At 51.6% G+C, this 26,773-nt stretch overlaps 1 protein-coding gene across 1 annotated transcript; it reads left to right on the plus strand.

Annotated features, from left to right (window-relative positions):
• The first annotated feature begins 1,045 nt into the window (after nucleotides 1–1,045).
• Nucleotides 1,046–26,757, plus strand: LOC135292961 (hydrocephalus-inducing protein-like). Its single transcript, XM_064406994.1, has 16 exons — nucleotides 1,046–1,303; nucleotides 3,023–3,139; nucleotides 4,258–4,377; nucleotides 6,935–7,054; nucleotides 9,397–9,531; nucleotides 10,969–11,168; nucleotides 14,782–14,965; nucleotides 16,035–16,134; nucleotides 17,417–17,535; nucleotides 18,601–18,887; nucleotides 20,813–20,880; nucleotides 23,021–23,253; nucleotides 24,051–24,151; nucleotides 25,398–25,533; nucleotides 25,980–26,144; nucleotides 26,698–26,757. Exons 2-16 carry the CDS (start codon nucleotides 3,068–3,070, stop codon nucleotides 26,755–26,757), a joined length of 2,100 nt encoding a protein of 699 aa, XP_064263064.1. The 5' UTR covers nucleotides 1,046–1,303; nucleotides 3,023–3,067.
• Nucleotides 26,758–26,773: the final 16 nt, after the last annotated feature.

Below are 26,773 nucleotides of genomic sequence, written 5' to 3' on the forward strand. Positions count from 1 at the left end.
AACTTCATGGCAAAGAGCCTCAGTAAGAGTTTGCAGAATTTGGTGAAAACAGGTCATTTACAAGGAAATAATTTTCATCTGCCTTCAAGTGGAGTTGTGAAGCAGGTGGAGATGGAGATGTCTCAGGCACTGAGTGTGCTCCTTACTGACAAAATGACACTGATATTACCAAATATTAGAAGTGAAAAACCTCAGTGATAACTCAGCCCTCCAACACAAAACACCTTCTCCCACGCAGTCAGCACTTGTCTGAAATCATTCCCCTTGGCAGGAGGCCCTGCATGGCCTGGCTGCAGCCATCGTGCTGCTCCTACTCCCTCCCAGCATGATCCCAGTATGGTCCCAGTACAGCCCAGTCACTCCTACTCCTGGCATCCCCTCTCTGCATTCCGCCCTGTCCCGGCTCCATCTCCGCTCCTCCCGCAGGCTGCGAGGGCTTCGGAAACGGGGGAGGAGGAGGAGGGAGGGAGGAAGAGATTGAGTGGGAGAGGAGAGAGGGAACCACGCCGCTCCGGCGCTTCCTGAACCCGCAGCGCCCTCCTGCCAGGGAGCTGTGCAGAGCCACAAGGTCCCCTGAGCCTCCTCCTCTCCAGGCTGAGCCCCTTTCCCAGCTCGCTCAGCCCCTCTGGCTGTTCCAGCCGGGACAGAACACTAGTGCTACACAGAGAGCAAGGGACAGACCTGACAGAGTTGCCTCTAGCACCACATTTTAGGCTTTCGCTAATACTTACAGAAAGACTCTTCACAAAGTTACAGCAGTAGTTCAAGTGACAATCTCCTTTGAAAATCACTGCGGCCCAGCCCGGCCTGGCCCTGCCTGAACCCGCCCGGCCCCACCGGAACCCGGCCCGGCCCCGCCTGAACCCGGCCCAGCCCCGCCCGAACCCGCCCGGCCCCCCCTGAACCCGCCCGGCCCCGCTGGAACCCGCCTGGCCCCGCTGCAACCCGCCCGGCCCCGAGGTTCGGGCGCCGCGGTTGCCTGGTAACCGCGCGGGCGGCAGCGTCTGTGACAGCGGCGCGGCCTCAGTTGCCCGAGAACGCGGCCCTGGCTGGGTGTGCGCAGCCTGGGCTCGTACAGGCAGCTACACTGGGCCATTCGCCAAGTGAATTGTTCGCGGAGCATTGGTCTCTGCCAGTGAGTCCTTTGAATTCGCGGAGCATTGTGCCCCGCTGAGAATTCCTGAACGTGCAGAGCATTGGCCTCTGCTAGGAGTCCTCAATTCACGGAGCATTGGTCTCTGCAGAGGATTCCTCAACGTGCAGACCATTGGCCTCTGGAAAAGAGCGTGAATTTCCTTTGAAGGTAAAGATTGACTAAAGTTGAACTGTTTGGTTTTGTCTCATGTGCACTCTGAGAGAGAAGGCCAAAGGGAAATACAGGATGGGATAATGCCAGTCTTCTGGTGTAGCAGTTCAGTGGCATACACAGCTGAGTGGATGAACAATAGTTTGTCTGCTGATTGTGCTTTTTTTTTGCACTGAAGAAATGCAACATTTTCTAAATGTACTCATCTATACTTTTTTTTCCCTAAAGTGATTGCTTAAACTGCTTCAAGGTGAATGAGTTCTGTTCAAGTTTCCATGGGTTGTTATCATCTGGTTATTAAAATTATTAGGGAGAGGCCTCTGAATTGAGGTGCAAACGAGGCAATTTGCCAAAGTCAGTAGTCTGGATTTTATGGAACAGTAAATGTGAGGAAGAGAGAGAAAGGAATAGAAAAAGGCGGGGGTGGGGGGGTGGTGAAGGGGGTGGAGATGGGGTTGGGAAGAGGGGGAAGAAAGAGAATGACAGAGACAGATTAAGTAAAAAATATCACCATTCCATGGATCCCATTGGCATACCATAAAATCCTCTTCTGGTCTTCTCTGTGGTGAGGTCTCGCAAAATGTAAGATTCCAATGGATGAATGCAGATTTGGGCAAGGTGGGACGTCCCAGGTACCTCCCTGGGGTGGGGCAAGTTTGACTGTCTATTGCTACTTTCAAATAATAGAAAATCTTCAGCACAAGTATATCCTTTGAGTCTGCCATGAATTGGGTTGTGGATTTTTGGATCTGTTGTGTTACTTTGCATGCCCTGCAGTCATCTGGTGCAAGGGCTCAGGAATGGCTCTGGGGGCACTTTGGGGGTCTTTGATGGGCTATGACACCCCCTGAGCTGCCCCTGATGGGAATGTCCCCTGGATGTGGCCTTCTGGGGGTGGGGGGTTTAGAGCTGAGCCAGTTTGTGTGAGGGAGGATGGGTGTCCACTGCCCCTTACCAGAGGTTGCGCCACAGACCCTAAATTTCCTCCTCCCCCTCTGTTGATGGGAGGTTTGTGTGCAAACCTGGCCTCAGCAGACGAGTCTGTGGCTATGACCTGCCCAGCCTGAAGGCAGACAGAGCTGATTTCCAGGAGAGCTGCTGGCTTTGGCTTTGTTGTGGATCTATTTTTCTCCCTTGGCCTTGTTCACTTCTCTGGAGACCTGAGCTAATGGGACAATAGTGTCACCTTTATCTTGTCTCAAGTTCCCTTGTGGGGCTGAACTCCCAGTCCCAAGTTCCAGTCAGGAGGCATTTTCAGGGAAGGGTGGGCTTGGGTGCTCTCAGCTTCTTTATAGAGTTTTGTCACAGTGGGCAAAACGTCCTTTATAGCAATATTTAAGCCATGAGCCATAACATTGCAGTCTCTCCCAAGTCCAGTGAGGAGCAGCTGAGAGAGCAGGGGGTGTTTAGCCTAAAGAAGAGGAGGTCCACTCAAGCTGATTTTAAGTAATATTTAAGCTACAGCTGTGTCTGCTCTAAGCATTATTAATGTTCAGCTTTTTAGCTCCAGGTTTCAGCAAGATCCATTTTTGAATTGCACAAGGTGGCCATCTAGTCCAAATAAAGTCCAACTAGAGGCCTAACAATACTAGCTACTTATGCCAAACAAGCACTTAGCTACTTTCAAATGATATAAAATGTTTAGCAGCAGTGTATGCCTTGAGTCTGCCATGAATTGGGTTCTGGATTTTCAGAGTTCCATTGTTCTCCTTCCAGTTTTGCTGAGGCCTTGTCACTCCTCCGTGACATCCTCCCTTCAAAATGGCTTCTGGATTCCCAAAAAAGACACCAACACCTCGTCTTTTGCAGAGGGAAAGACTGCAGCCTAACACTGTGAGTAGCCAGTGGGGCTGTGCTCAGGCTGGCAAGTGCCCTGGTGTCCCTGGTGTCCCTGCCCCTGTTGTCCAGCAGCGCTGGGAAGCTGCAGAGCCCCTGCCCAGCTCTTTGTGCCGTGCTGCTGTTGGTGGGGGCTGTCCTGGTGCAGGAGGGAACACTGTGTGATGTTTCAGGGACAGCCCAGCGCCTTGCCTGGCTGTGCCACGGGAGCCAAGTGAAAGCAATGTGCAGCTGAAGCCCTCAGCATGTGCTTCTGTGCCTGCCCTTTGCCACAGGAATTCCTTCTGTCAGGCTGGGCACTGCCCTGTGCTGCTGTGACCAACCTGCCCTTGGGCACCTGGGCATGTGGGGGGAGAGCTCAAACTGTGCCCAAAGCCTTGAGAGCCACGGCTGGTCCCAGCCAGAAGAGCTCCCAAAGCAGCAGTTCTCTCTCAGCTCCTGGGTGGGCACAGCTCCAGCCCTGCAGGCAGCACTGCAGTCAGGGCCACCAAGGTCCCTTGCTGTCTGGAGCTCACTGGGCTGAAGATGCCCCAGTGCTGAGGGTCTGCCAAGGAGATGCCTCTGTTTTCTTCTCTGGAGGGCTCTGTCAGCCCAGACAGAGGAAACAAATGCTCATTAACAGAGAGAGCTAAAACTTGGACACATTCCTGTGCACCTCCCTCTTGGTACAGCTTTTCTTTCTTGCTTCTCTTGGACTCAGCCAGCAGTGCTGTCTCCTGGCTGTGAGTTCTGAGTGTTGTGCAGGGATGGAGTTGGGGCAGTTCTGAGAGCTCCTTCCCACTCTCTGAAAAGGTCACTGCCTCAATCCTATGAAATGTAAGAGGAAACAAATGGCCAAAGAGCAGAAATCCCCAAACATGTCACATCAGATCACAGAGAGACTAATGGGCCACAGCCATGTGGTTGGAGTATGTGTATTGCACCCTGTATTATTAATTTATTCTTGCTATGCATTTCAGCAAGTAACTTCCAGGGCTTCCAGAACTATCCTGGTGGCTGTGATCACAAATTATTCACCAGTGCCACTTGCTCAAGAAATGCCTTTCTGAACAAGCACATCTCTGAGCTTCTTGCTGATATGTTTTTTTTTTTTTTGGATTTGTTTTGCCTTTCAGCTGCTTCCCTCTAAGTTCCAGCAGGAGAAGTTTCCCAGCACGAAGAAGGAGGCCAGCACTGGGGGGAGGATTCTGCCCAGAATTGGCCCATGGATAGACCTGAGCAAGACTGGTCCAAAGGTAGCCTTTTCCTGCTCTTTTCCTTTCTGTTTGATGGCAAGTTTGAAGAGGGTGTGTGCTTGTGACAGGCTTGCGTCCAGCAAAACACCTCAGTGTCCAGGTGCTGTTGTCATTGCAAGCTGCTGGTAGTGGTGGACTGGGAGTCCTGATGTGCACTGAGCCAACACAAATAACCTCTGCTGCAGCTGCTGGGCTGTGCTGGAGTGTGGCTGCCATTGCTAAAACAATGGGGGAAGGCTGGGGACACAAAGGCACAGCATTGCCATGTGCCATTCCCCTGCTGAAGGAGCCACCTCTTGCTTTGGTGTGGTCACCATCAAACGCTCGGGGTCACAGGATTCCCTCCACAGTGGCAGCATTGGCCTTGGAAGGCCGAGGACCTGCAGGAATTCCTTCAGATTTAACAAAACCAACTGCATTCCTGCTTTGGGTTGGAACAATGTGTTGGACCCTGGTGGGGTGTTAGATTTTGCAGGCTGCCAGATGTGCAGGGGACTCAGCCTGGGCAGAGGGGAATGGATGTGCTTTCTGTGGATCAGTGCCTACTTAGAGGTGTGTTTCAAGCTGCTTTTGTGGCAGGACTGGCTCAGTAGAAAGCACAGTCCAAAAGGGTAGGTGATCAAGGTGGGATGTTGTTATGAATGAGGTCCTATATATCTAATTTAATAAACCACAAAATTAGAATTTAGCAGCAATTTTAATTGAGAAGCAATTTTATATAAAATTATGCAATCAAATGTAATCAAATAGATACAAAATAATTTGGCAGTGGTTAGGATAAAGCACAAGCAAAACTGATTGGAGTACAATCAGGGTATGGGGGGGTTTCTCACCCTGCCTCCCGTACAAAAGAGAAAAGAACCCAAACACAACTTATATACTGTATGCTAATACATGTTCATCAACAATTTTTTGTAAATCTCCTATTTTCAATTCTTGAAATCTATGTCACTGTACTGCACAGTGCATGCTCAGCTTGTTTCCAAGGGGTCTTTTGGCTTTTCACTGGTTGCTTCCGACGAAGGCTTCTCCTCATCGTCACTGTCCTTTGAACAACCCCACAGGCTGCACATGCGTCCCAGGTCTTGTGTTATAGAAGCCAGCATTATATTCCAAAAATAAGCTATATTATTTCATAAACACCTAGACTCATCCTAATTTTGTCCATTTCAAGGCCAATTCTTTAATTATCCCAAGGCCTATTCCGTTTTGGGATTTTACTTATCTCACACTACATCCTGTCTCCTATTTTCTCATGAGCATCTGAAAACATTTGTTTTGTGACACTAATTACATATCCTTTTCCTCTATTACTTTTTAACATATATTTTCTAAAATATCTATATAGTTACAATTGTTAGCACGAATCCCATTCATTTATCACACTGTTGAGCACTGAATTGGCAGCAAGAGACATTGAATGTCTCTGCTCCAGAAGCATTTGCTGCTGCTGTGTCATTCCAGACATGCCTCTACAATGGTATCAAGTAAGGTAGCAATAATGACAAGAAAGCACCTATTTAAAGCTCATGGAAAAAGGAGATACCAACTCTACTTTTACCCAAGTTGCTGAGAAAATAACTGAACCTTATCCTCATTCAGCATTCACTTCATTTGTCTTTTTCCTAACTTCTGTGTTACTTTATTTTTGCCTTTACCTCTGTTAGAAATGCACTCACTTTTAAATACAATGAAAGGGGACAAAATCATTGAAGCAAAAGGAAACTGTGTATTAGTAAGGACTCAGCTGAGCCGGGCGTGTCTCCCTCCTCCTGGAGATGAACAAACACAGCCTCTGAGAAAATGGCAATCTTTCTATCCCCTTTATACCCGGTGAGGGCTGTTCTGTCCCCTTTCCCTTTGGATAGGTACTTGGGAACTTCCATTCCCTCCAAACGCCAGTTTTTCTGTCCCCTCCCCTCTCACCCTGCTTCCTTTTGGTCAGGTCTTCAACCCTGTTCCTCTCACAGCAACACCCAACAAACCAACCTGAACAAATCCAAACCCCAAACAACACAGAGAATCAACAACTTTCATTCTTTAACTTGATAACCTTTTGGCTTCAGCCAAATATCACCTCATCTCTCACACCTCCTCTGCTACTGGTGCCTAAGTTCTAGATCAAAAAAGGTATTTGTAGTTGTGTGGGCCTCGGTTTCCCTGTGTCAGAGTGAAGGACATCGCAAAATCGTTTCCCATGGAGTCTGATGTAAATGTATGGGTTTTACTTACTCCATGAGTGCTCAGGCAGTGCCCCAGAGCTCTGTGACCGCATGGGCACAGGGCTGTGCTTAAGGTAAGTGCTGCCTGGCATTGTGGAGGATGAAAGCTGGAGAAATACATGTCAAAAGAGCAGCTTGGCTGGAGCCTGCTCTGTGTGGCCAGCAGCTCTCCATCAGCTCCGAGCAGAGGTGGGTGAGCCACTGTTTGCCCAGTGTGGGCTGGGCAGATGTGCTCCCCCCAGAGTCTGCACTTCACTGGGGTCAGTGTAAGATTGTCCTTCATGAGCCTTCCTCCCAGCAGCATAAGCTGTCCCTGCTCTCTCTCGCCTCTCCAGCTGCCGTCAGCTCCCCCAAAGCAGAACTTGTTGCAGATTTCCCCACCAGAGGTGATATTTCAGAACTTCAACAGTCATGATGTCTCTGAAATGACAGTGTCTCTCATGAATGTGGACAAGGTAAGTGCTGGGATATGGAGCTTTATCAGTTTCTCTGGGTCGGGATTGAAGGCACTCGAGATGGTAGTTCATGGTCAGACTCAGGTGTTTATTATTTCTTATCAGTAAAACAGTCTCACAACCATGAGTTCGGCAGCTTGTCATTAGCAAGGCACGAAATGGCTAACAGTCTCTTGTTACAAGGTCTTTTAAGACTAAGCTATCCAATTCAGAAAGGACACCTGGATTATTTTACCTTTTAAGCCAATAACTGATCCCTGGAAGCATGCAATGCAGACTTTTCTGCCCAATTACACAATGCCACCCAAACCCATGAAGAAGAAGGAAGAAGAAGCATGAAGAAGAAACTCAGGATGACACCCTGTGCCCTCCATCTTGCTTCTATCCACAGAAATCCCAAAACCTAAATTTCTCAGCAGGTGATACACCTACACTACTGTCTATAATCTATTTCACGCTTTTGTGGATTCTAGCCTATATTGACGTCTAGGAAAGTTTCTCCATGAATGAGGGTCACAGTCAGTGCTCCCCCGGGGGTCAGGACAGCCCAGAGCAGACAGAGAAATATTCCCAGTGCCCTGGCCTAGGTTTCTACAGAGCTTTAACACTGTGCTGGAAGAGGAGAGAGCTGTAATTCCCGAAGTGTACAGCAAAGCAGGGTATCTGCTGCAGCACGTCCAGAAGAAAATGTCTCAGCACCTTTGTTCTGCAAGATGGTGGAAACCTTCCTGTGCTGGGAATTCTCCCCTGACTTTGGCCATGTGTTGACGGTATCTGTCCCAAAGGAGGTGCCTTCTCTTGAAAGCTCTGGATTGGTAGGAGTGTTGAGGCCTGTACAGTTCTTATCTGCTCTCGTGCTTTGCCTTGAGTGTTTACCACCTCCTGTGTCTCCTTGGTTAATCTTGGCTCCTCTGCCTCTCTCAGCCTGTTGGGCTCCCTTTGTGCAGCTTACAGTCAAAGCTCAGGGGCTGAGTCTTCTGCACTTTATGCTGGAATAACTTTTCATTAATGGCATTGGCACTGCAGGAGGTGTGTTCTGAAGCAGCCCTGGAATCAGAGTGACGTAGCAGAAGCAGAGGGAGCCCTTTAGGTGCCACTTGAGGCTCCTGCTAAGCTTCATCCAGCTCTGCTCAGCTTTTCCAAAAGCAACACTGCTCTGCTTTCCCTTTGGAGAACCACAGCACATCCAAAGCCATGTGCTCCTGGAGGTTTTCACCTTCACTTGTAGAAATTGTGGTTGTTTTGCAGTTTGCCAAGAGAGCTTTGAGGGGAAAAGTTGAAAAATGTCAGCAGTTGTGTTCCACTGTAAAGAGGAAAACGGAGACCATGGGAATTTCAGTCAGGGGAAACATTTTCTAAAAAGAGGCTTGTGCCAAGAGTGGGCTGGTGAGAAGAGACAGGAGGGAGTCAAAGTCATCTGGTTTAGACTTGTTGAGAGCATTTTGGTGCTCATTGGTTGATGATATCTATGTGCTAGAAAATGCTTGTTTGCTGTGTCTGTGTATCCCAGAGGGCAGAACCTGGCATGATGGCTGCAGGCAGGAATGCCCAGCAGCCCAGCTTGCCTGCACAGGCAGCAAGAATCCCTGGAGAGCCAAAATTGTCTTTCAGTATTGGAACCACACTGCTGGTCCTGTTTCTCCAGGCAGAAAATGCCTTTGAAGCCCATAGTGATAGGCACAGCCTGTCTGTGTTTCTGTCACTTTTGGCAAGCTGCTTGCTCTCATGGTTTTATGACTCTTCCTTGCTGCTTTACTGCCCATTTAAATTCTCTTTGCCATCTCCTTGTTTTAGGGGTTGTCCTGCTGTGTTCCTTCTTTGGCTTTTCAGCTTTGCTTTTATTCCCAGTAAGGCCACGGTGTTTGGTCTCCTTTCTTGCTGGTCTGCCTGCATGACTGTATCCCCAGAATGTCCCTACCCAAACCTGATGTACTAGAAGGGAATTTCTTCCTTCCCCCAGGACAATGTGCTGGTTTGCTTTCAGGGAGCACATTCCCCCTCTGGAACACGACTGCATGGCTGTGTGCAGGCAGGAGCCAGCAGGTTTTTTGGCCTTGTTGAATGTGCAGATGACTTGGTTCAGGTGCTCTGTCTCCATCCTGCTGGTGCTGACCTGCTCGGCCCTTCCTTCCCACCAGGCACCGCCCTACTGGGCCTGGTCAGAGTGCTGGAGCCAGACAGAAGGAATTTGAGTTCACCCTCATGAATTGTGTGCCTGTACATGCACAGCTGAAAGTGCTTTGGAAAAGGGGTCAAGGAGGGATGACACCAGGGCATGGACAGGTCTCCTCTCATCCTGTTTCCACAAGTGACAAAATCATTGTTTCATGTCTTTCCTGCAGTTTCCTCATGCGGTGAAGGTCTCCATGGAGAGATCACCTTACTTCCAGGTCATGGGCTCCAACGATGCCTACCGTCTCCTGGTGCCGGCCGTGTCTGTCCCTGTGCGCATCCGCTTCAGCCCCGGCGAGAACAAGGTGAGCCTGGAGGAGCCCAAGCACAGAATTCTCTGCAAAGCCATTGTTTTCCCTGCACTTTGGGTGCAGCCCATTCCGTGCTGGGAGCTTGGCTCCAGGCCGTGGGCAGGCAGCCTGCAGCCAGTCCCAGCTTGGCACGGGCTGCCAGGCACTGCAGCCAGGCCTGACAGGCTCTGCTTCCCCTCCCTGCACATCCCTGAGCATTGCCAAGAGAAGATGCACAGGGAGCAGGATGAAAATGACAGAGGGGGGTTGATAGATGTTGGGCCATCTCTAGGTACAGTGGAAGGGGGTTCATGATGATGGAAAACACTGGAGGAACAAAGAGGTCAGAGAGCTTTCCTCCTTCCTGCCTGGCAACAGCTTCCCTGCCTCCCCCTGGGCTGGAGCAAGGACGGTGCTTTTTCCCAGCCTCTCTTCTGCAGCCTTGCAGCTGTGCTGTGCCAGAGCACAAGTGAGCAAGGTGCAGCTGCAGGGCCAGGGCAGAGGATGTGCTGTGCCCGTGAGCCCGGCCTGGCACAGGCACCCTGGGCTCTGGGTGCCCTTGGTCAGCAGGAGGTTGCTGAGCTGCAGGGACTTGGACAGCTGCCTGCAGGAGCTGGTGTAGGGCAGGTGCAAGCTGCAGGCAGAGCTGTGAGCCCAGAGCCCGTGGCAGTGACGCTGCTGTGCCTCTGTCTTCATGCCTGTGCCTGTGCTTGCTCTGTCAGCTGGCACCCATTGCGTGCCAAAGGTGCTTTTGTGTGCAGGTTTGAACAGCAGTGCTGAGGCCCTGGCAAGTCTGATCTCAGTGCTGGCATCTGGGGAGTCAGTGTTGTGATCTGGGGGCTTGTTCATACAGAAGGGCTGAGGACCTGGCATGGAAGGGAGGAAGCCTTGCAGGGAAACAAAGAGAGGCTCTTTCCAGCAGCATCCTGCTGCCTCTTAGCACTGTTCTCCTCCTGACTTGGTTGGAGAGGCAAAGTTGGAGGGGAGTTCTGAGGCAGCTGATGTTTCTACACCAAGCCAGAGGTGCAGGATGTCTTTGGGTGCAGCTGTTTTCTCATCTTTTTTTTGCTGCTTTGAGTCAGTTGAACACTTTGTCCTATTCTCAAACAGTGGGAATATAGAAAGCTAAAGAGGAATGTCCTGTGTTCCCTAGCTCCATGTTCCTTAGAAGGGACTTAGGAATTCTTTAACATCATTAAAATGTAGAGTAAAAATGATGGTGGCCTAGGGCAGTTCTCTGGATGACCAAGTGACAGAAGAGCTTAATGCCACTGAGATAGGTTTTGCAAAGTGCGCTAGTGCCTCTAAAATGTGACATATCAGTAGAGCTTAGTGTTCATTTAGGGTGGGATAGGTAAATTGATGCCCTTGAAGGGTAATAGGAAATGGTTTTTCTTCTGCCATGGGGACGGCACTAAATGCCCTGTGCTGAGGCAGTTTCTTTTCCTGCAGGATTATTCCCACGAGCTGGTCTGTGTCACTGAAAGGGAAAGGATAGTGGTGCCAATTCGGGCCATTGCTGCCCGAGCTATCCTGGACTTCCCTGACCAGCTGGACTTCTCCACATGTCCAGTGAAGTGCAGCACCCAGAAGACTCTGCTGGTCCGCAACACCGGGAACCTGGAAGCTCGTTTCCAGCTGAGCACCCAGAGGTGAGGATCTGTCCTTGTGCAAAACACCTTTGGGTGATAACAGGGCTGGGAAAGAGCAACAAAAGGAGCCTGAGCATCCCTGCAGCCCTGGCTGGAAGGGAGCAGGATGGATGGCAGCTGCTCTCGCTTTCAGTCTTCAGAGCAGGATGCAGCCTTTGAGCTTTCTCTGTCCCAGCTTTCCTGGAGGCTGCTGCAACATGTTGGCAGCTGGCTTGCACCCTGCTGAGCACAAGCAGCTCCTGAAATGCTTTCTCAGCACTGTCAGCCACACAGAGCCATTCTCTGGGAGGCCACAGGCACGTGGCTTTGCAGGGGTCCCTGCATCAGATGCCCAACATGAGCTGTGCTGCAGGCAGCCCGTGCAATCCTGTTCCTGAAGCTGATCTGCTTTCCCTTGTCAGCTGAGGGCATCAGTCACCTCTTGTGTTCCATGATGAACCTTTGAAAGCCAGTTTAAAATTTCAAACAGATGATTTAAATCTCTGAATAAGGTTGTGCCCCCTTTTCACTGAGATTTCTTTTTGAGTACTCTGAAGTTCCTGTGTTTCTGCTGGTTTTTTCCATTTTGGTTTAAGTGTTTGACAAAAGATCATGAATTCTTCCTTGGGAACTTTCATGAAGGTCGAGCTCCTCTAATGCCTATCAATATACCACATGCCCATGGGTACTTGCAGAGGTGTGTAGGAAATATGAGACATTTAGTGAATATTTGAAAAGCAATTGGGCTGATTTAGAAGATAAAAGTATAGAATAACTTTTGGACGGGAGCTCTGGCAATCATCTGAGCAGACACACTGCTCAAAGCAAGAGCAGTGTCTGGGGATTGCCAGGTGCCATTGGGAGATCTGGACCTGCCTTTAGATGCCATGCAAGGAAACAAACATACAAAGGGCCCTAGTTAAAGAGCAGAAGAAAACAACCTATTCAAACCCTCTCCATACCTTATCTTTTCTGCCTGTCAGTAGTGCGGTAGTGCCTGTCAGGGTGCAGTAATGATTCATTGAAAGGGTAGATCTAACAGGATGAGAACTATCTTAAGGAACAGCTCACAATTCACAGATAAAATGCCAAAAATTTAGCTTGCCAGCCCCATCTATTGGCACTGGTATTTTCATTTGGTTATTCCAATGTCAGGGATGTCTCCTTCACAGCTCTTCTGTCTGTGGGCTCAGGGAACAGCTTAGTGATGTTGGCTGAAATTCAGAGGAGTTAAGTTCAGCTGTAGAGCTTGTGTCCTTGGGTCTTGGGGAGCCAGGTCTGTGTGAGAGATGACTGCTCCAGCAGGAACAGAGGAGTCTGGTGGGTACAGCCCGGGCTGGGATGTAGGAGATGCAGGGGCTGATTTGCACTTGGTTTTTCAGTCCTGAAAACTCAGTCCTGAACTGGGCTGGATCCTCTTCTCCTGATAATTTGAAAAGAAGATACCTTCTTTCTCAGGCAAGCCCTGAAGTCTCCCCCAGGAGTGTTATTGCCATCCTGCCATCTGAGGGCAGGAGCATGTAACATGGGGCAGCAGTGGGAATGGAATGGAATGGAATGGAATGGAATGGAATGGAATGGAATGGAATGGAATGGAATGGAATGGAATGGAATGGAATGGAATGGAATGTAGTGCTGAAGTGTGGCCAAGGATTCCCTTAACTGGCAGCTTCTCTGTTCCAGTGAAATTTTTGGCAGAAGAATAAGAACAAAATGCTGTGCCTTGCCCAGAGCAGGCACTGATCCCCCCGAGCCCCAGCAGAGAGCTGCAGCAGCCCTGGCATCAGCCCTGGAGCACATGCAGGAGCTCTGGGGCTGCTGGGGCCTTGTCTTTCCTCCCCTCTCTCCAAAGCCTCACATCCAGCACATAAGCACTGCTGTCCTAAGGCTTCTCCCTCAGCCAGCAGGGATGTTCTCACCAGTGGTAATGGGAACTGGGCAGGCCCATCATTGCAGCAATAGGTCCTTCATGAGCAGAACCTGAAGCAAGTTCATCACTGCTGACATGAACAAAGTTCAGCTTGGCAGATGTTCTCTTTATTTTTGTGTGTGATGCATTCATCACCAAAGTCCCCAGAAGACACTTGGAAGTGACAGATTGAGCAGCAGCAAAGCACCAAGGCCAGGAACTTTTGTTTCCTCAGTGGGGCTGTACAAAAGCACAAAGGCCAGCAGCTGCTGGGCAGAAGCACATTTCCCCTGAGCTCTCCCTGAGCATCAAAGCAGAGATTCTTGTGTTTGTCAGGCAAGAGCTGTTCACCTGGTGACCAATCCTGATTGCTGCTGTTAAATCCAAAGTGCACCAACACATCTGCATAATTATTTCCAACACATTGCACAGAGTTTCTCTGCTGGGCCAAGCAAACAGTTACCAGCGTGGGTGACAACCCACAGTCCCAGACTGCATTGCTGGTAAATACAGAGAAACCTCCTGTTCTGCTTCCTTGATGTGCTCCTGCTCATGGTGCTTCATTGAGCTGGGATTGGATCCTTCAGACTGAAAATGGCATCCTCCTTTTGGGTTTCCATGTCACTGTATTGCTCTGATGTGCATTTGCACTCTTTCAGAGTTTTGACTGCTCCCTTTCTTAGCGTAGCTTTCATTGAAGTACTGCTAAAATGTGCCCTTTTTAGGCTCAATCAGGATGTTTTCAAGGTAAAACACACCAAAGAACCACACTGCAAATTCAACAGTTATTATTCCTTGGTCTGTAAAAAAGGATTAATACAACATCACTTTCCAACATCACACATATAGTATTCATTTTAATATTTGCAAAAAGCCAATAATATAATAGGCATTTTTCACAGTGCTGATAACATGGAGCTGCAACCCAACTCTGTCTCCCCTTCCCAGGGAAGTCCTGCTCCATAATCTTTATCTGCCTCCCCCAGCAGCTCAGTGGGAGGAAAAGCCACTTGAAGTGGCTGGTGGATTCTCCCTCAGTTTTGGCAGAGGCTTTGAGCCACGAGGTTCCCTTGAGGGATTCTGGCTTTGGAAACCTCTCGCGAGCCTGCAGGTGTGGAGTAAAACTACCTGCTATGCCAGTGAACAACAAGTTATCCTGTGATCCCTCTGAGACCCGCAGGGCTTGGGGTCAGCCCTTGCTGGGGAGCAGCTGCTTGTGAGAAATAGCCACTCACTCTCCCTAAGTTTAGAAAGGTTGATTAAACCTTATCAAAAATACAACAGAAGACTGGATAGAGAAGATGTTACAGCTCTGGGAGCAAAGGATTTGCCCCACTGTGTGCTCACCCACACAATGGAGGTTTTGCCTTTTAACCCTTTAGCCTCTCCCAAAATTCTGACCATCGACCCCTTCTTCACTGTCCTGTGGTGGAGTTCACTTCCTCCAATCTTGATTGGAGGTCAGATGTCACCATGGTGACAAGCCGACCCTCCCAAATGTCCCAAACCCAGCTGCCCCTTGATAACAACTCAGGGGGTAAAAACCCTTTTCTTAACCTATAGACACGATATTGGTCTGTTAATGGTGAGAGTCAGTCGTGGCATTGCTCATCTGTCACACTGCTGCTCCTCCCCAGGTGCTTTGTTCTCCTGCACTCACACTTCTCTCTGCAAATCTGTGGCTTATTAAATGACCTGCTGGCTTTGTCTCTCCTCTGGCTGCAGGCAGAGTCTTTTTGGGCAGTCACAGAGAGAGCTGCGGCTGGAAAAATTAATGGAGGAGAAAGAAACAGGGAAGGAGAAGGGCTCTTGTGAAGATCGTGCTGCCCTCCTGAGAGCCTCGGGGGAGATGGCAAAGGTGCACCAGGACCCCATGTTCTCTGATGACGTTTCTGTCATTGAGCCAATGGTAAGTGATAGCTGAGAACCTCATTTTCCTCCTCTTCCTCCTCTCCCTCTTTCTCCTCCCACCCACTCCAACCCTGGCTGTGGTCACTGGGCAGATCCTCAGCTGGCCCCACATGCTGGGAGGGAGGGCATTGAGTTTCTGGTGCAGCTGCAGAGCTCACCTAAAAATGCTAAAGTGCTCAAAGCATTTCTGCCCTGGAGGGTCAAGGCAGGGCTGGGAGCCTGACAAAGCCGAGCTCTGCTGCCAGGGCTGGAGCTCAGGGCACTCCGTGCGTGTCCTTGCAGTGTCACAGGGAGCAGTTCTTGTAGGCAGGGGCTGCCCCCACACGTGGGGCTCAGCAGAGGCTGTTGCAGCACTGCCAGCTCACACACTGACCTGAAGCTGGCAATGGCTGGCTGGGAAAAGGAGGCCAAACTCAGCCCAAGGTTAATCCCAGAAATGCCAATGGCCTCCTGTAACCACACCTTGCACTATTTCTGAGTCTGCCTTCCAGTGTCATCTGAGAAGGCTGGAAGGTTCCACTGGGCCTTTTGAGTTCTCCTGCACACAGGGACAGAAAAGCTTTTCCTTTTCTGTTTGTGCAAGCCAACTGCCATGTGCTGCCATCAGCCAGAGCCCTGATTCTGAGCACTGGCATTGTGAGAGATGATGAATGCCTGGTGTCTGCACAGTGCAAAATCACTTCTCCCCTTGGAGTAAAGCCCAGAATAATCCCAACCTCTGCTTTCTTTCAAAACAGGTTAAACTAATATTTTTATTTCTGGGGGAGGGGATCATGATCTCTCCTTGTGAAGAGCCACCAGTGCACATTGGCAGTTACATCCCACTGCAGCTGACAGCAGCATGATGTGAGCAAGAGCTTGTGTCAGAGCAGTAGGAAATTGTGGAGAGTGGGACCTGCCCATCATTGAGAGCTTCCAGCACTGTGTTGAGCTGGCTTTGGAGGGTTTCCTTGGGCTCCTTGTGTTGTTCACTCATCACTGATGCTCTAAACAAAGGCTGACAGGACTATGGTTGAAAACAAGAAATGTGAAGATTGAAGAGAAATGTTTTGCTGTTTCTGTTGTAGGAGGGAGAAATCGAGCCGGATGGTTTGGCCAAAATCAAGATGACTTTCAAACCCCTGGAAGCAGTGGAGTATCAAAGTGTGGCTTGTTGCAGCATCTCAGGTGCAGCTCCTTTGCCCTGCTTCTCTCCCCCTCAGTGCAGCCATGGTGCAAGCCTGAGCCCACTGGGCTGCCCTGGCAGTGCTGGGAAGAGTCCCTGGCCAGCAGGGCAGTGCTGGCACATCCCCAGTGGCCCTGCAGCTCCCAGGGAGTGTCCCGTGCAAGGCCAGGGCTCAGAGTGCTGTGTCTGGGTTCCTGATCCCAGCACAGCCCAGGCAGTGCAGGGAGAGGTTTTGATGCCATGGCTTTGCCGGCATTTCCTCAAAGGCCAGAGAGCTGCAGAGCAGAGCAGCTTTAGTGAACAAGCACTAAGCCCCTGCAGGCCACTGGCCTCCAGGATGGCTCCACTGGACATGGATCCATCATCAGGTGGCAGGAGCTGGGTTAGAAATGTGCTCCCTGAGCCTGGATCAGCTCCCACTGCTCCCACTGAGCCCCCTCCAGAGCAGAGGGGGCTCAGCCCCCTCTGCTCTGGAGCCAGACAGCACCAGAGCAGAGGGGGCTGAGCCCCACTGAGCCCAGGCTGTTGGTAGAAGGAGCAGCCTTGGCCAGCAGCTGCTTCTCTCCCTGTGTGGGAGCTGTCACCTTGCAGCTCTCAGTCTGTGGAAACAGAGCCAGTGCTGAGGGTCAGAAGGTGAGGACTTGGGCAACAAAGTCCTGTGCTGCTGGGCCAGGTAGTTTGGTAATTGCCCAGCTCTGGATGAGCTTTGTGCCTTCACTGAATGGATTTCCAAGCTCCTCTAGGTGCATGGGAAGGAAAGCACAGAATCCTAGGATGTTAAGAATGGAATGGGCCTTAAAGATCATCTAGTGCCAAGGCCCCTGCCATGGGCAGGGACACCTCCCCCTAGAGCAGGTAGCTGCAAGCCCCATCCAGCCTGGCTTTGAACACTTGCAGGGCTGGAACCTGCACAACTTCCCTGGGGAACCTGCTCCAGTGTCTCACCACCCTCACAGGAAAAAATATCATCCCAAATATCTAACCTAAATTTCCTTTCTTTCAATTTCTACCCATTACTCCTTGGTCTGCCACTCCAGGACCCCTGAGATGTTTGAAACTCAGCAAACTGGTGGCTCCAACTGGAAACCAGCCCGAGGAATGGGTTAGGAATTAGAAGTCAGCCCCAAGGGATACCTGCTGAGGGAAGAGAAGGGTCCATATCTTGTCCTGCAGCATCAGGAGCTGGTGGCATCCAGCTCAGAGTCAGGGACTAGCACTGAGGCAGCCTGGAAAAGACAGTGTGACAGAGGGAATGCTTGTACTGAAATGGACATCTCTCCCCAGGCCGTGAGAGCAGGCTGCCCCTGCAGCTCAGAGGGGAAGGCCAAGGACCCTTGGTGGAGCTCAGCTGTGACACTCTGGAGCTTGGGGACATTTTTGTCAACACCCCCCATGTCTGTGAGGTGAGCAGCAGGGCTGGGGATGGATGCTGATGGCTCCTGAGGCAGCAGCAAGCCTGGTGGAGCTGTGGAATTCCTGCCAAGCTGGGCAGTTGTGAGCAGGGAATATTTGATGTGCTGGTCCAGTCTGGGGGGTCAGAAAGGTGTGTCTGTTGTTCATGAAGCCCCAGCCCCTGCTTTTGGGCAGCCTTCCTTAGGGATCAGCTGGGAGGCTTCCTGCAAAACAAGCCCTTGGCAGGTGAAACCAGCACTGGGTGCAAAAGCTGCATGTTCAGAGGCTTTTGTGGCAGTGCCAGACACAAGGCACCTTTGGACTGGGCTCTGCAGAAGCAGCTGGAACCAACTGGCTGCCTTTGAGCTTCAGTCAACTGCCAACAGCTTCCAGTCAAGGGTCTCCTGCTCATTCCTGGAAGTCCCAGGAAAGCCTTGGGAGTTCTGTCCCTTGCTGACCAGTGCCACACTTCAGCCTTGGTGCATCTCTGGCTCTGGAAAGAGAAAAGTGTTCCTGGGAATAAAGCAAAGGATTTTTCTACCTATTTGCCTCCACCCCCCAATAGTGTCAAGCTTGTAAAAAAATCATGAAAGAGCAACTGAAAAGAGGTAGGAAATGAGGCACTGCATCAGGGCAAACACTTTCAAAAGCTTGTCTGGGGAAGAAAAAGACACCACGAGTTTTCTCTACCAAAAGATGGTGCTGTCTGTACATTTTGCTGCTGATGCCTCATTATCAATGTCTTGTTTCCATGGTGTGGGAAAAGGTGAGTGAGTACATGGTGCTGTTGGAGCTGTGCAGGCTGGGGCAGCAGCAGCTCTGTGCTGATTCACCAGGCAGCTGCAATCACCCCACGTTGCTCTCAGGGCCAGGTCTCCATGAGCTGGGTGATGCTGCCCAGAGGTGCACTGCTCTGTGTCCATGGGATAACCCCAGGCTGACTGCAGGTCTGTGCAGCTGCCACTGCTTTGCATGCAAACCCAAAGGCAGAACTTGTCCTCTTGTATCTTTTGACTTCTGCCATTCAGCAGCACAAAGCATCTTCTGCCTTTTCTGGCTGTTCATTGCATCCTTAGACAATAGCTCCCAAGAAGGGAAGATTCCACATGGATTTCCACTTTGCTTTCTTGCTGCTGCAAGTGAACCTGATCAACCAAGGAGCTCTTGATGCTCCCTTCAGATACATCCCTTCAGCCACAAAGGTGGGCTTGGGCTTCAAGCTGGCACCCCAGGAGGGCATCATTGCAGCAGGTGGGAGCCAGACTCTCCAGATCTCCTTCAGTGACACCGTGTTGGGGAGGTTTGAGGAAGAATTGCGGTTCAGTGTGGCTGGATCTCCTACGCCTGCCATCCTGACCATCAGGTAAGGACCCTGGGAGCTTGGTGGGCACATCTGGAGCTGTCTCTGGGACATGCCCCACCTGCCTCCTGTTGGGGTGGAGCAGAGAGAAAAGGTGTTTGCTGAGGTCTTCACCTCTGCTCTGATGCTGGCATTGCTTTAGTGGGAGGATGCCTCCTGCCCTGTGTGGTACCTGGAGCTGGAATGACTCCTCCCTGCAGGGATCTCCCTCTGCCCTGGGCCATGGCAGGCAGTGGGATGGATCAGCTTTGGGCAGCAGCTGCTCTGGGATGTCCCAGCTGAAGAGCCAGCAAGGCCCCCAGGGCTTTGGAGATGGGCCAGCCTGGGGCATTCTGCAGCAGCAGCAGTGCTTTTAAAAACTTCTGTCAATAATCCATGCCAGATGGGCAGCAGCAGCCTCACCTCCCCTCTCATGGCCATGCTGTGGGGGACAAGCTGTGCTCCCAGCTGCTGTGCCCAGAGGGCTCTGGTGCCTCCTGTGCACAGCCAGGCAAGGGCTGATGTGGGAGTCAGGGAACTGTGCAGCAGGAACTGTGCCAAGGACTTGGGCACCATCCCCTGGGCTGGTGCCATGGCAAGAGATCATCCTGGCCCAGCACAAGGGACAAGGGGTGATGATAGGGGAGGCAGAGCTCAGTGCTCAGCACCACAGCAGCACGAGGCCCTGTCCCTGCCAGCCTGAGCCATGTGCTGCTAGGATAATGCAGTGGGAGCAGGAGAGCTGATGCTGGCTGCTCTGCAGCTTTGGAGCTAGGCTGCTGCTCTTGGGAGGCACTGGGGCAAGGCAGTGAAGAAATGAAAGCAATCTGCACTGGATTATGGCAATAAGATAAGGGAGATGGATGAAAAAGAACAAGGAAGTTATTACTTAGCAAGGGAAAAGTGGTGAGTAGGTCTGCCCCTAGTGGAGAAAGAATGATGATGGCTTTGTTTTGGAGGAAAAGTGATGCTTTTTTATTTTGGAGATCAAGAGGGAACCTTCCACCATCCAATAAGTGATTTTCCTCTGTCCCTCCCCTAAACTGGTGATGGGATGTTTGTGCATCAGCAGCTTTCTCCTTGAGCAAGGGCAGGTGTCTCTTGTTGAGATGTGTGGAGCAGAGCCAGGGGCAGTCCTGTGAATCCAAGAAGGCACAGGTCACTGGGCCTGGATTTTTAACCACAAGGCAGAGAGGGCATGGATTGGCATCAGCCATGAAATCAACTGGTGAGTGTTGTGCAGCTTCAAGTGCTGCTTTCAGTGGGTGTTGGTGACTTTTGGAGTGTGTCTGCTGAGTTCAAGGACAGGTGAGGTGCTGTGCTAGATTCAGGACCCCCTTGTTTGGTTGTTGAAGCTGTTGCTCTTGGCTGTGCCAGCTGCTGCACTGCTGACAAGCTGCTCCTTTCCTCTAGGATTCATCTGTGCCCTGTGTAGAAGTGTTGCTGCTCTTTTCAGAGGATGTTTGGGGCTGCCCTGGGTTCATGGCTCAGAACTGTGTCTGTAATGATGGTGTGGGTCAAACTCTGCTGAGAAAGCTCCTCCATGGGAACAGCAGTTCCAGCTAAGAAGTAGCAAAGCAGGGAACCTGTGGCTGGAAGGGCTGGTTACAGAAGTTTGTGGGGACACCTTGATGCCCATCCCATTGCAGATGGGGAAACTGAGGCCCGGAGCCATGTCTGGCTGTGTGTTCAGGGTCCTTCATGGGACCAGCAGCATCCCAGGGGCTTTTCCTGCCTGCCCTGTGCCCAGAGCCCATCAGTGGCTGCTGGCTGCTGGCCACTTGGCTTTAGCTGCCTCCTGTGCCCAGGGGCACTGTGCTGAGCACACGGTGTGTGCTGGTTTGAAAGGCACGGTGCCCTGACACCAGGTTTGTGCCCCCAAGCCACGACAGCCGGAGCTTTGCAATTCCTTGAACCAAGGCATTTCCTGCTCTGTCCTCGCCATGCAGGGGCAGCGTCACTGGACCCAGTTTGCACTTCGACCTCCCTGAGCTCGACTTCGGGGACATCTCCTTTGGTGAGTGCTGCCTGGGCTGGGACACAGCGGGAGGGATCTGTGCCTTCCAAGGGAAAAGCATCCCTCCCTCCTGCTCTGCCACAGCAGCCTCTTCAGGGTGGGAACTGCAGGGCTGCTGGTGCCGCAGGGAGCATTTGGCCATTGTCAGATCAAACAGAAGCAAGGCAGAGAAAGTCAGGATTTTCTGGTGTCTCTGTCCTGCTTGAAAAGACAGATATCTGCCAAGAAAGGTGGGGATCTTCCTGGAATGGAAAGATGAGCCCCTCCCTCCAAATGATGATACCTTTGAAATTACAGGGCTCAAACTATGGGGAAAGAAATAACAGTTCTTTCCTAGACTATATCAGGAGAGCCCAGAGAACAAGAGCAGATGTTTGCCAGCTGCCAAGTCCCGTTTTTGTCCTTTGGTGCAGTGAGGATCCCAGCAGGAGGAGCTGTGGGCTCTGGCAGGGCAGTGATCCCCTGCCAGCCGGCAGCGGCAGGGAAGGAGGGAAGGAGGGAAATGCTCCTTTTGCAGAGGGACAGAGGGCAGGGGGATGTGGGCAGTGGCTGAGAGCAGCAGGCAGCAGCGGGGAAGGCAGGCAGGGTGGGTGCCAGGCTGAGCTGCAGCCAGGGCAGTCCCAGGCCAAGCACACAACCTCCCGCAGCAGCACGCGGCCGAGCTCCCAGCCCCGAGCGGGAGGAAGGGAAGCTCCGCTCCCTGCCCAGCCTCAGCTCCCACTGCACAGTGCCCACGGCATCACGCCACAGCTGCCAAAAACCCCCAAGGGAAAAGCCCACCCCCAGGGCCAAAACCCCCAAACCCCCTATCCCCCTTCCCAGACCAAGGGGAGCATTCACTACCAAGCCTGAACCCAGAACAAGGAAGGTCATGGACTTTTTAAGGAAACTACTTGCCTTTCCTGAGCTGCTTCTGTCCCCCCCTGCATCACCATGGAGGCACTTGTCAAGTTGCCTTTTTGAAGAAATGAAACAAGAAAGGCAACCAATGGAACTATGGTTCTGAACCAGGAGATTGATCCTGCTGGATCTGATTTCATTCCTAAGGTCTCTTCAGCTGAAGGCAGCTGTTGTATCTTTGCTTCTTTGGAACTGTTGACTGTTGTCTGCATGCCGTGAGCTCAGTCTCATTGGAGGTTTTGCCATCTGTGTTTGTCCTTGTTGTGCCTCTCTTGCCTCCCTGCTGGAGTCACTGCTGGAGCTGGCAGTGCTCACTGGGATGGGCACAGAGAAGCTCTGGGCTGCAGCTGCAGTTGTTTTTTCTCCCCATCTGTGTTCCAGTGCCTCTTGGTGAGCAGGCCTGGGGAGAAGTCTCCTCCCCACAGTGCTGTCAGCCCAGCCAGATGCCCACTGCAGAGCAGCTTGTGGCTGCTCTCCGGGCTCTGCAGGACATCCCCACCATGAGTGGCTGCATCTCTGGCTTTCCAGCATGGAAAGCAAATCCCAGAGCTCCAGTGGGGTAAAGCCTTGCAGGCAGCAACCCCAGTGAGCAGCATGGGTGTGATGTCCCCGTTTGTTGGGTGAGGTGGGACCCGTTTCCTCATTGCCAATCTCCAAGCAAGGCTTGGGTGTGCCCCCAGTTGAGTGGGCTCTGAGCTGTCTCGTGCTCAGTCTGTTTGGCCCAAACCAAGAGATGCCTTTAGGATCCTGCAGAGAGAAGCTGCATTGGGCTGCTTTGCCTCACGTTCTAGTTCCTGATTCCATCCTCACTTTCTTTTGCTGTAGCTTCTTCTCAATGCTGACTCACTGTTTATCTATCTTGAAAAGGGTGGGAGTGTTGGCAGGCTTAACAGGGAATTTGACAGCTTGAATTCTCAGAGGAAATGCTCGGTCTGGGTGCACACTCATCACTGGGAGATCACTGGTGCTGGTTTGGGGCAGGTGAGGCAGCTCCTCCCCATCGCCAAGAGAGAAGCTTGCAGTGTTCAGCAGGGCTAAGAGTGGGCATTTTCAAGGCTGCAGTCTGCAATCTGTGTCAAAGGGAACTGAGTGGCGATTCATTCCTCATGCAGCGTCTGGGTGAGCTGTAGTTCAGATAATCCAGAGCTAAACTCCAATGCCACTTTCATCGTGCCAGGCCATTCCCAGCAGGAGTCATGCCACAATGGGAGCCTCAATGGATGTTGGTGTCCTTTCCTAGGCTTTCCCTACACCCAGCGCTGCCGGCTCACTAACAGCTCCCCGGTGCCCGTGACGTTCCAGCTCCGCATGTCGTTCGATGGCACACAGCCGGCCGTGGACAGCGTGGATCAGATCCGCTGCCACAGTGACCCAGCCTGGAGGAAGGGCGTTCACTTGTATGTGGAGCCCCGGGAGTTTACAATCACTCCCAGCCAAGGGACCATCCTGCCCCAGGGACACCAGGACATCCAGGTACGGGCAGAGTGCAGCCAGAGACGCTTCAGCACCAGGGCTGCAGCTGCACTGCAGTGTGGGAGGGCTTTAGCTCTGCTGCAGCTTTGAGCAGGGTGTGAGTGAGAGATCTGCACTGCTCTGAGGCCTCTGCTAGCTGCCTTACTCGGGGTGTTCCTCAAGGAGCACTGTTTTTTTTCCAAAATCATATGCTGAGGTCACATACCGTATGGTCAAGGCCAGAAGTCACTCTTGTGTTCTTGAGAACCATTTATTTGATTGCAAGTGGGCAGAGCAAAGATGAGGGCAGAAGGTGGCTGTTAGAGAGATGTCATTGTATAAAACAGTTAGCTTTTCTTCTTGGTCTCATTTCCCCTCTCCTGGGGAGCAGAAGGATTTGTGTTCACTGCAGGAATCTCCAGTGGGGACAAAAAAATCTGCAGCCATGAACTGCCCAGCACCTGCTGGGCCACACTTTGCCCTCAGCTTCCTGCTGTGAAGCTGAACTTGTTGTGTTCAAGTCAGATTTCTTCTGCATTTATGTCATTGTAGTCAGATGAGAAATTGGCCCCTTAATTTGAATACAGTGGTGCGTAGAGCTTTAGTCTAATGTTTTAATGTAGCTGAGCTATGCCCTGATAGCAAGGTGTGTTTAACACATCTGCTATTGCCAGAAGGCTTTTGTTGCTTTGAGACTGTGCTCTACACATGGAGCAGCAGCAGAATTAAGACAAAATCTTCCCTCAAGGACTGGAGGATATCACATGTGGATAATGAGCTTTTGTAAGGAAGAATTTCCTGTTCTTCTCTTCCACCAGGTGACCCTGTGTTCCAACTCGGTGATGGAGTTCTATAGGAAAATGCTGGTGGATCTGGAGGGTTTTGGCAAGGGAGTGGCATCACTGCTCATCACAGCCAGGTACCAGCCCTTCCCTGGCCTCCCCCAGCCCCTGCCTTGCCCAGGCTTTGCTGGCTGCAGCTGCCAAGGAGAAGTGCTGGTTCATGAGCTCATGTTGTGCCAGCTGGGCATGAGAAGAGCAGAGCTTGGACAGCAGCCTGTGGTGAAAAGCAGCCCTGCTCCCAGCCCAGCAGGGTCCTGGGCCCTTTTCTGAAGGCACCAGGAATGAGATCATTTCTTGGCCTGGCTTTTGGTGCTTGAGGTGGAACAAATTTCCCCAGGGCCTCCTCTCCTTCTTGCTGCAAGAGGTGGAGTTGTGCTGGGTGCGAGCACCGTGCATTGGTTTGGGACACAGCAAGCAGCCTGCTGAGAGCCAGGCTCTGGTTCTGTTCATGAGGGCACGTGGCAGGGGGGAAGTGGCTGCCAGCAAGAGTGCTGAGGGCAAGGTCTCAGGAGGGGAAAGCAGCCCTTGATGTGGCAGCTCAGCTCTAGATTTTCTCCTTCCCTCTGCTTCCCACTCTGAGCTTGAATGTTCTCAGGGTTGAGAGCAAAAGTGGTTGTTGCTGCAGCAGAATTCCATCCTGCTGTGCTGCTGTGGGTGTCAGTGGGATGCCAGGAGGGATGCAGTTCCCTGGGGCTGTTCCCTCTCCCAGGCAGAGCCATCCAGGCAGTGCCCGGGCTGGCATTTTGTCAAGCAGGTGGGGCTGGGGACAGTCAGTGCCTGGAGCTGTGGAGGGAAGGAGCCAGGGAGCTGTAGGGCCTGGGAGGGGCTGATCAACCACTCTGGAGGGCAGCTGGTGTCTCGTGCCCTCCAAGGCTGGGGCAAGCAGCTGAGTTCCCGGGCAGGGCAACAGCACCATGGCAGAGAAGGGAGTCATTTTTCCTGGGCACTGGAGTTGTGTGTTCCTTGAGCCTTAGTGAGCTCTGATCCTTGTTGGGAAGGCTCCCCCAGAGCTCATGGATCACTGGGAGTGTTACAGGAGTCCTTGCAAGGCTTCCTGGGGAAAGGAGGGGCTGAGGCAGCTGTGGGACAAAGTGCTCTGCCTGGGGCACTTGGCAGCCTCTGGGTGCTGCCTCTCAGGGTTTGCCCCTCCTTGACAAGACCTGTTGGAGTGGGAAGATGTAGAAGGCAATTTATCACTGCAGGGCTGTTCAATGTCCATTTGACAGTGACCAATGTGTTATGCTCCATTTCACAATCTTTGGGGGTAAATGTTCTCCATTCTCTCAGTATCTCTGATTCCCCTGGGCTCATCTCTTTGTCCAGATGTCTCGTTCCAAAGCTGCAAGTGTCCCCCCATGTGCTGCAATATGATGAGTGCCTCCTGAAGGTGCCATACGAGAAGAAGTTCCTGATTAGGAATCCCAGCCACCTGCCTGGCTGCTATGGGCTCATTGAACAGGTTTGGCATCCCATCCACCTCCCCCTCTCAAATATTATTGAGGAGCTTATTGGGGGAAAAACGGATTTGGACATGACCTTGCTGGTTTGTATTCAGTCTTAAAGATCTGCTGAGAACAGGATCCTACCCGAATGTAAACTTGAGGATGCAGTTTAACCTGCTGAGGGAACAGTTGATGTTCTAGTCTTCAGGGTGTTTTCTTGTGGGAGATCTTAGAGGGTTGTGAAAGCTGCTGCATCCACAGACACCAGTGCCTGTGCTGGCAGCCTCCTTGCAGGATGCCCTGGGAATGCTAAGTCTACAATTCTTGCATCTTGTTTGTGCCTTTTACCTTTGTCCTGGGCATTTTTAAACACGTGTGTCAGTTGCTGTTGCGGTGGATGTTAGGGAGTGTAAAGTTCCTTCAGAGGTGCCTCTGAAGCTGCATTTCATTGTGTCTCTTGCAGAAACGCAGGGAGGACGCTGCTGTGCTCTACTCCAGCCCCAAGCCCTGTGGGATTGTCCAGCCTCACAGCACTGCAGAGATCCCAGTGCTGGTGGAAGTGCAGGCGCTGGGCACGCATCGCACCAATGTTCTCATCGGCGTGTTTGGGGATGAGAGAAACCCACTGGTGAGTGCAGGGGAGATGTGTGCCTCTGTGCAGCTGCTCCTGGCAGGCTGCAAAGGGCACAGGGATTCTGCCGGGGAAAACAGGCACAGGCTGCTGTGGAGAAGGCCAGGAGGGATGGGTGGCACAAACAGCTCGTGCCTCACGGGTGGTAATCTCAGTGTCTGGCACAGAATGTCGTTGGTCTGAGCTGGAATCCAGGGTCACTTTAGTGCATTACTCTTGAAAATGCTGTTAACTTTGGAAACATCTGTTTGGAAATGGCATCTCTCTGAGCACAAAAGGGGATGTCAGAAGACTTCTGGGAACCTTGAGCTTTCTGTCAAGGAAAGGAAAGCTGGCATTTGAAGAGTGGTTGCAAGGATTGAAACTTACATTAAAACATAAGGAAATGACAATGCCAAATTCCCTGAATGGCACCAAACATCTGAACCTGGGCCATTGTGGCATTGCATGTAAATCAGTGAAGAGGAAGGACTGGCAAGGCAGGCTGTGCCAGGGAGCCTGAGGTTGGACAGAACAGTTGCTTTCAACTCTCAGACTGCTTACCTTAAAGAGGAGGGCTTCTCCCCACCAGAGGAACCAGTTGTTTAACTGTCAGCCTGGTCTGAACTAGAGATTTCTTGCAAAGC

The sequence above is a fragment of the Passer domesticus genome, unplaced genomic scaffold (assembly GCF_036417665.1).
Source record: "Passer domesticus isolate bPasDom1 unplaced genomic scaffold, bPasDom1.hap1 HAP1_SCAFFOLD_60, whole genome shotgun sequence".
NCBI lineage: Eukaryota > Metazoa > Chordata > Aves > Passeriformes > Passeridae > Passer > Passer domesticus.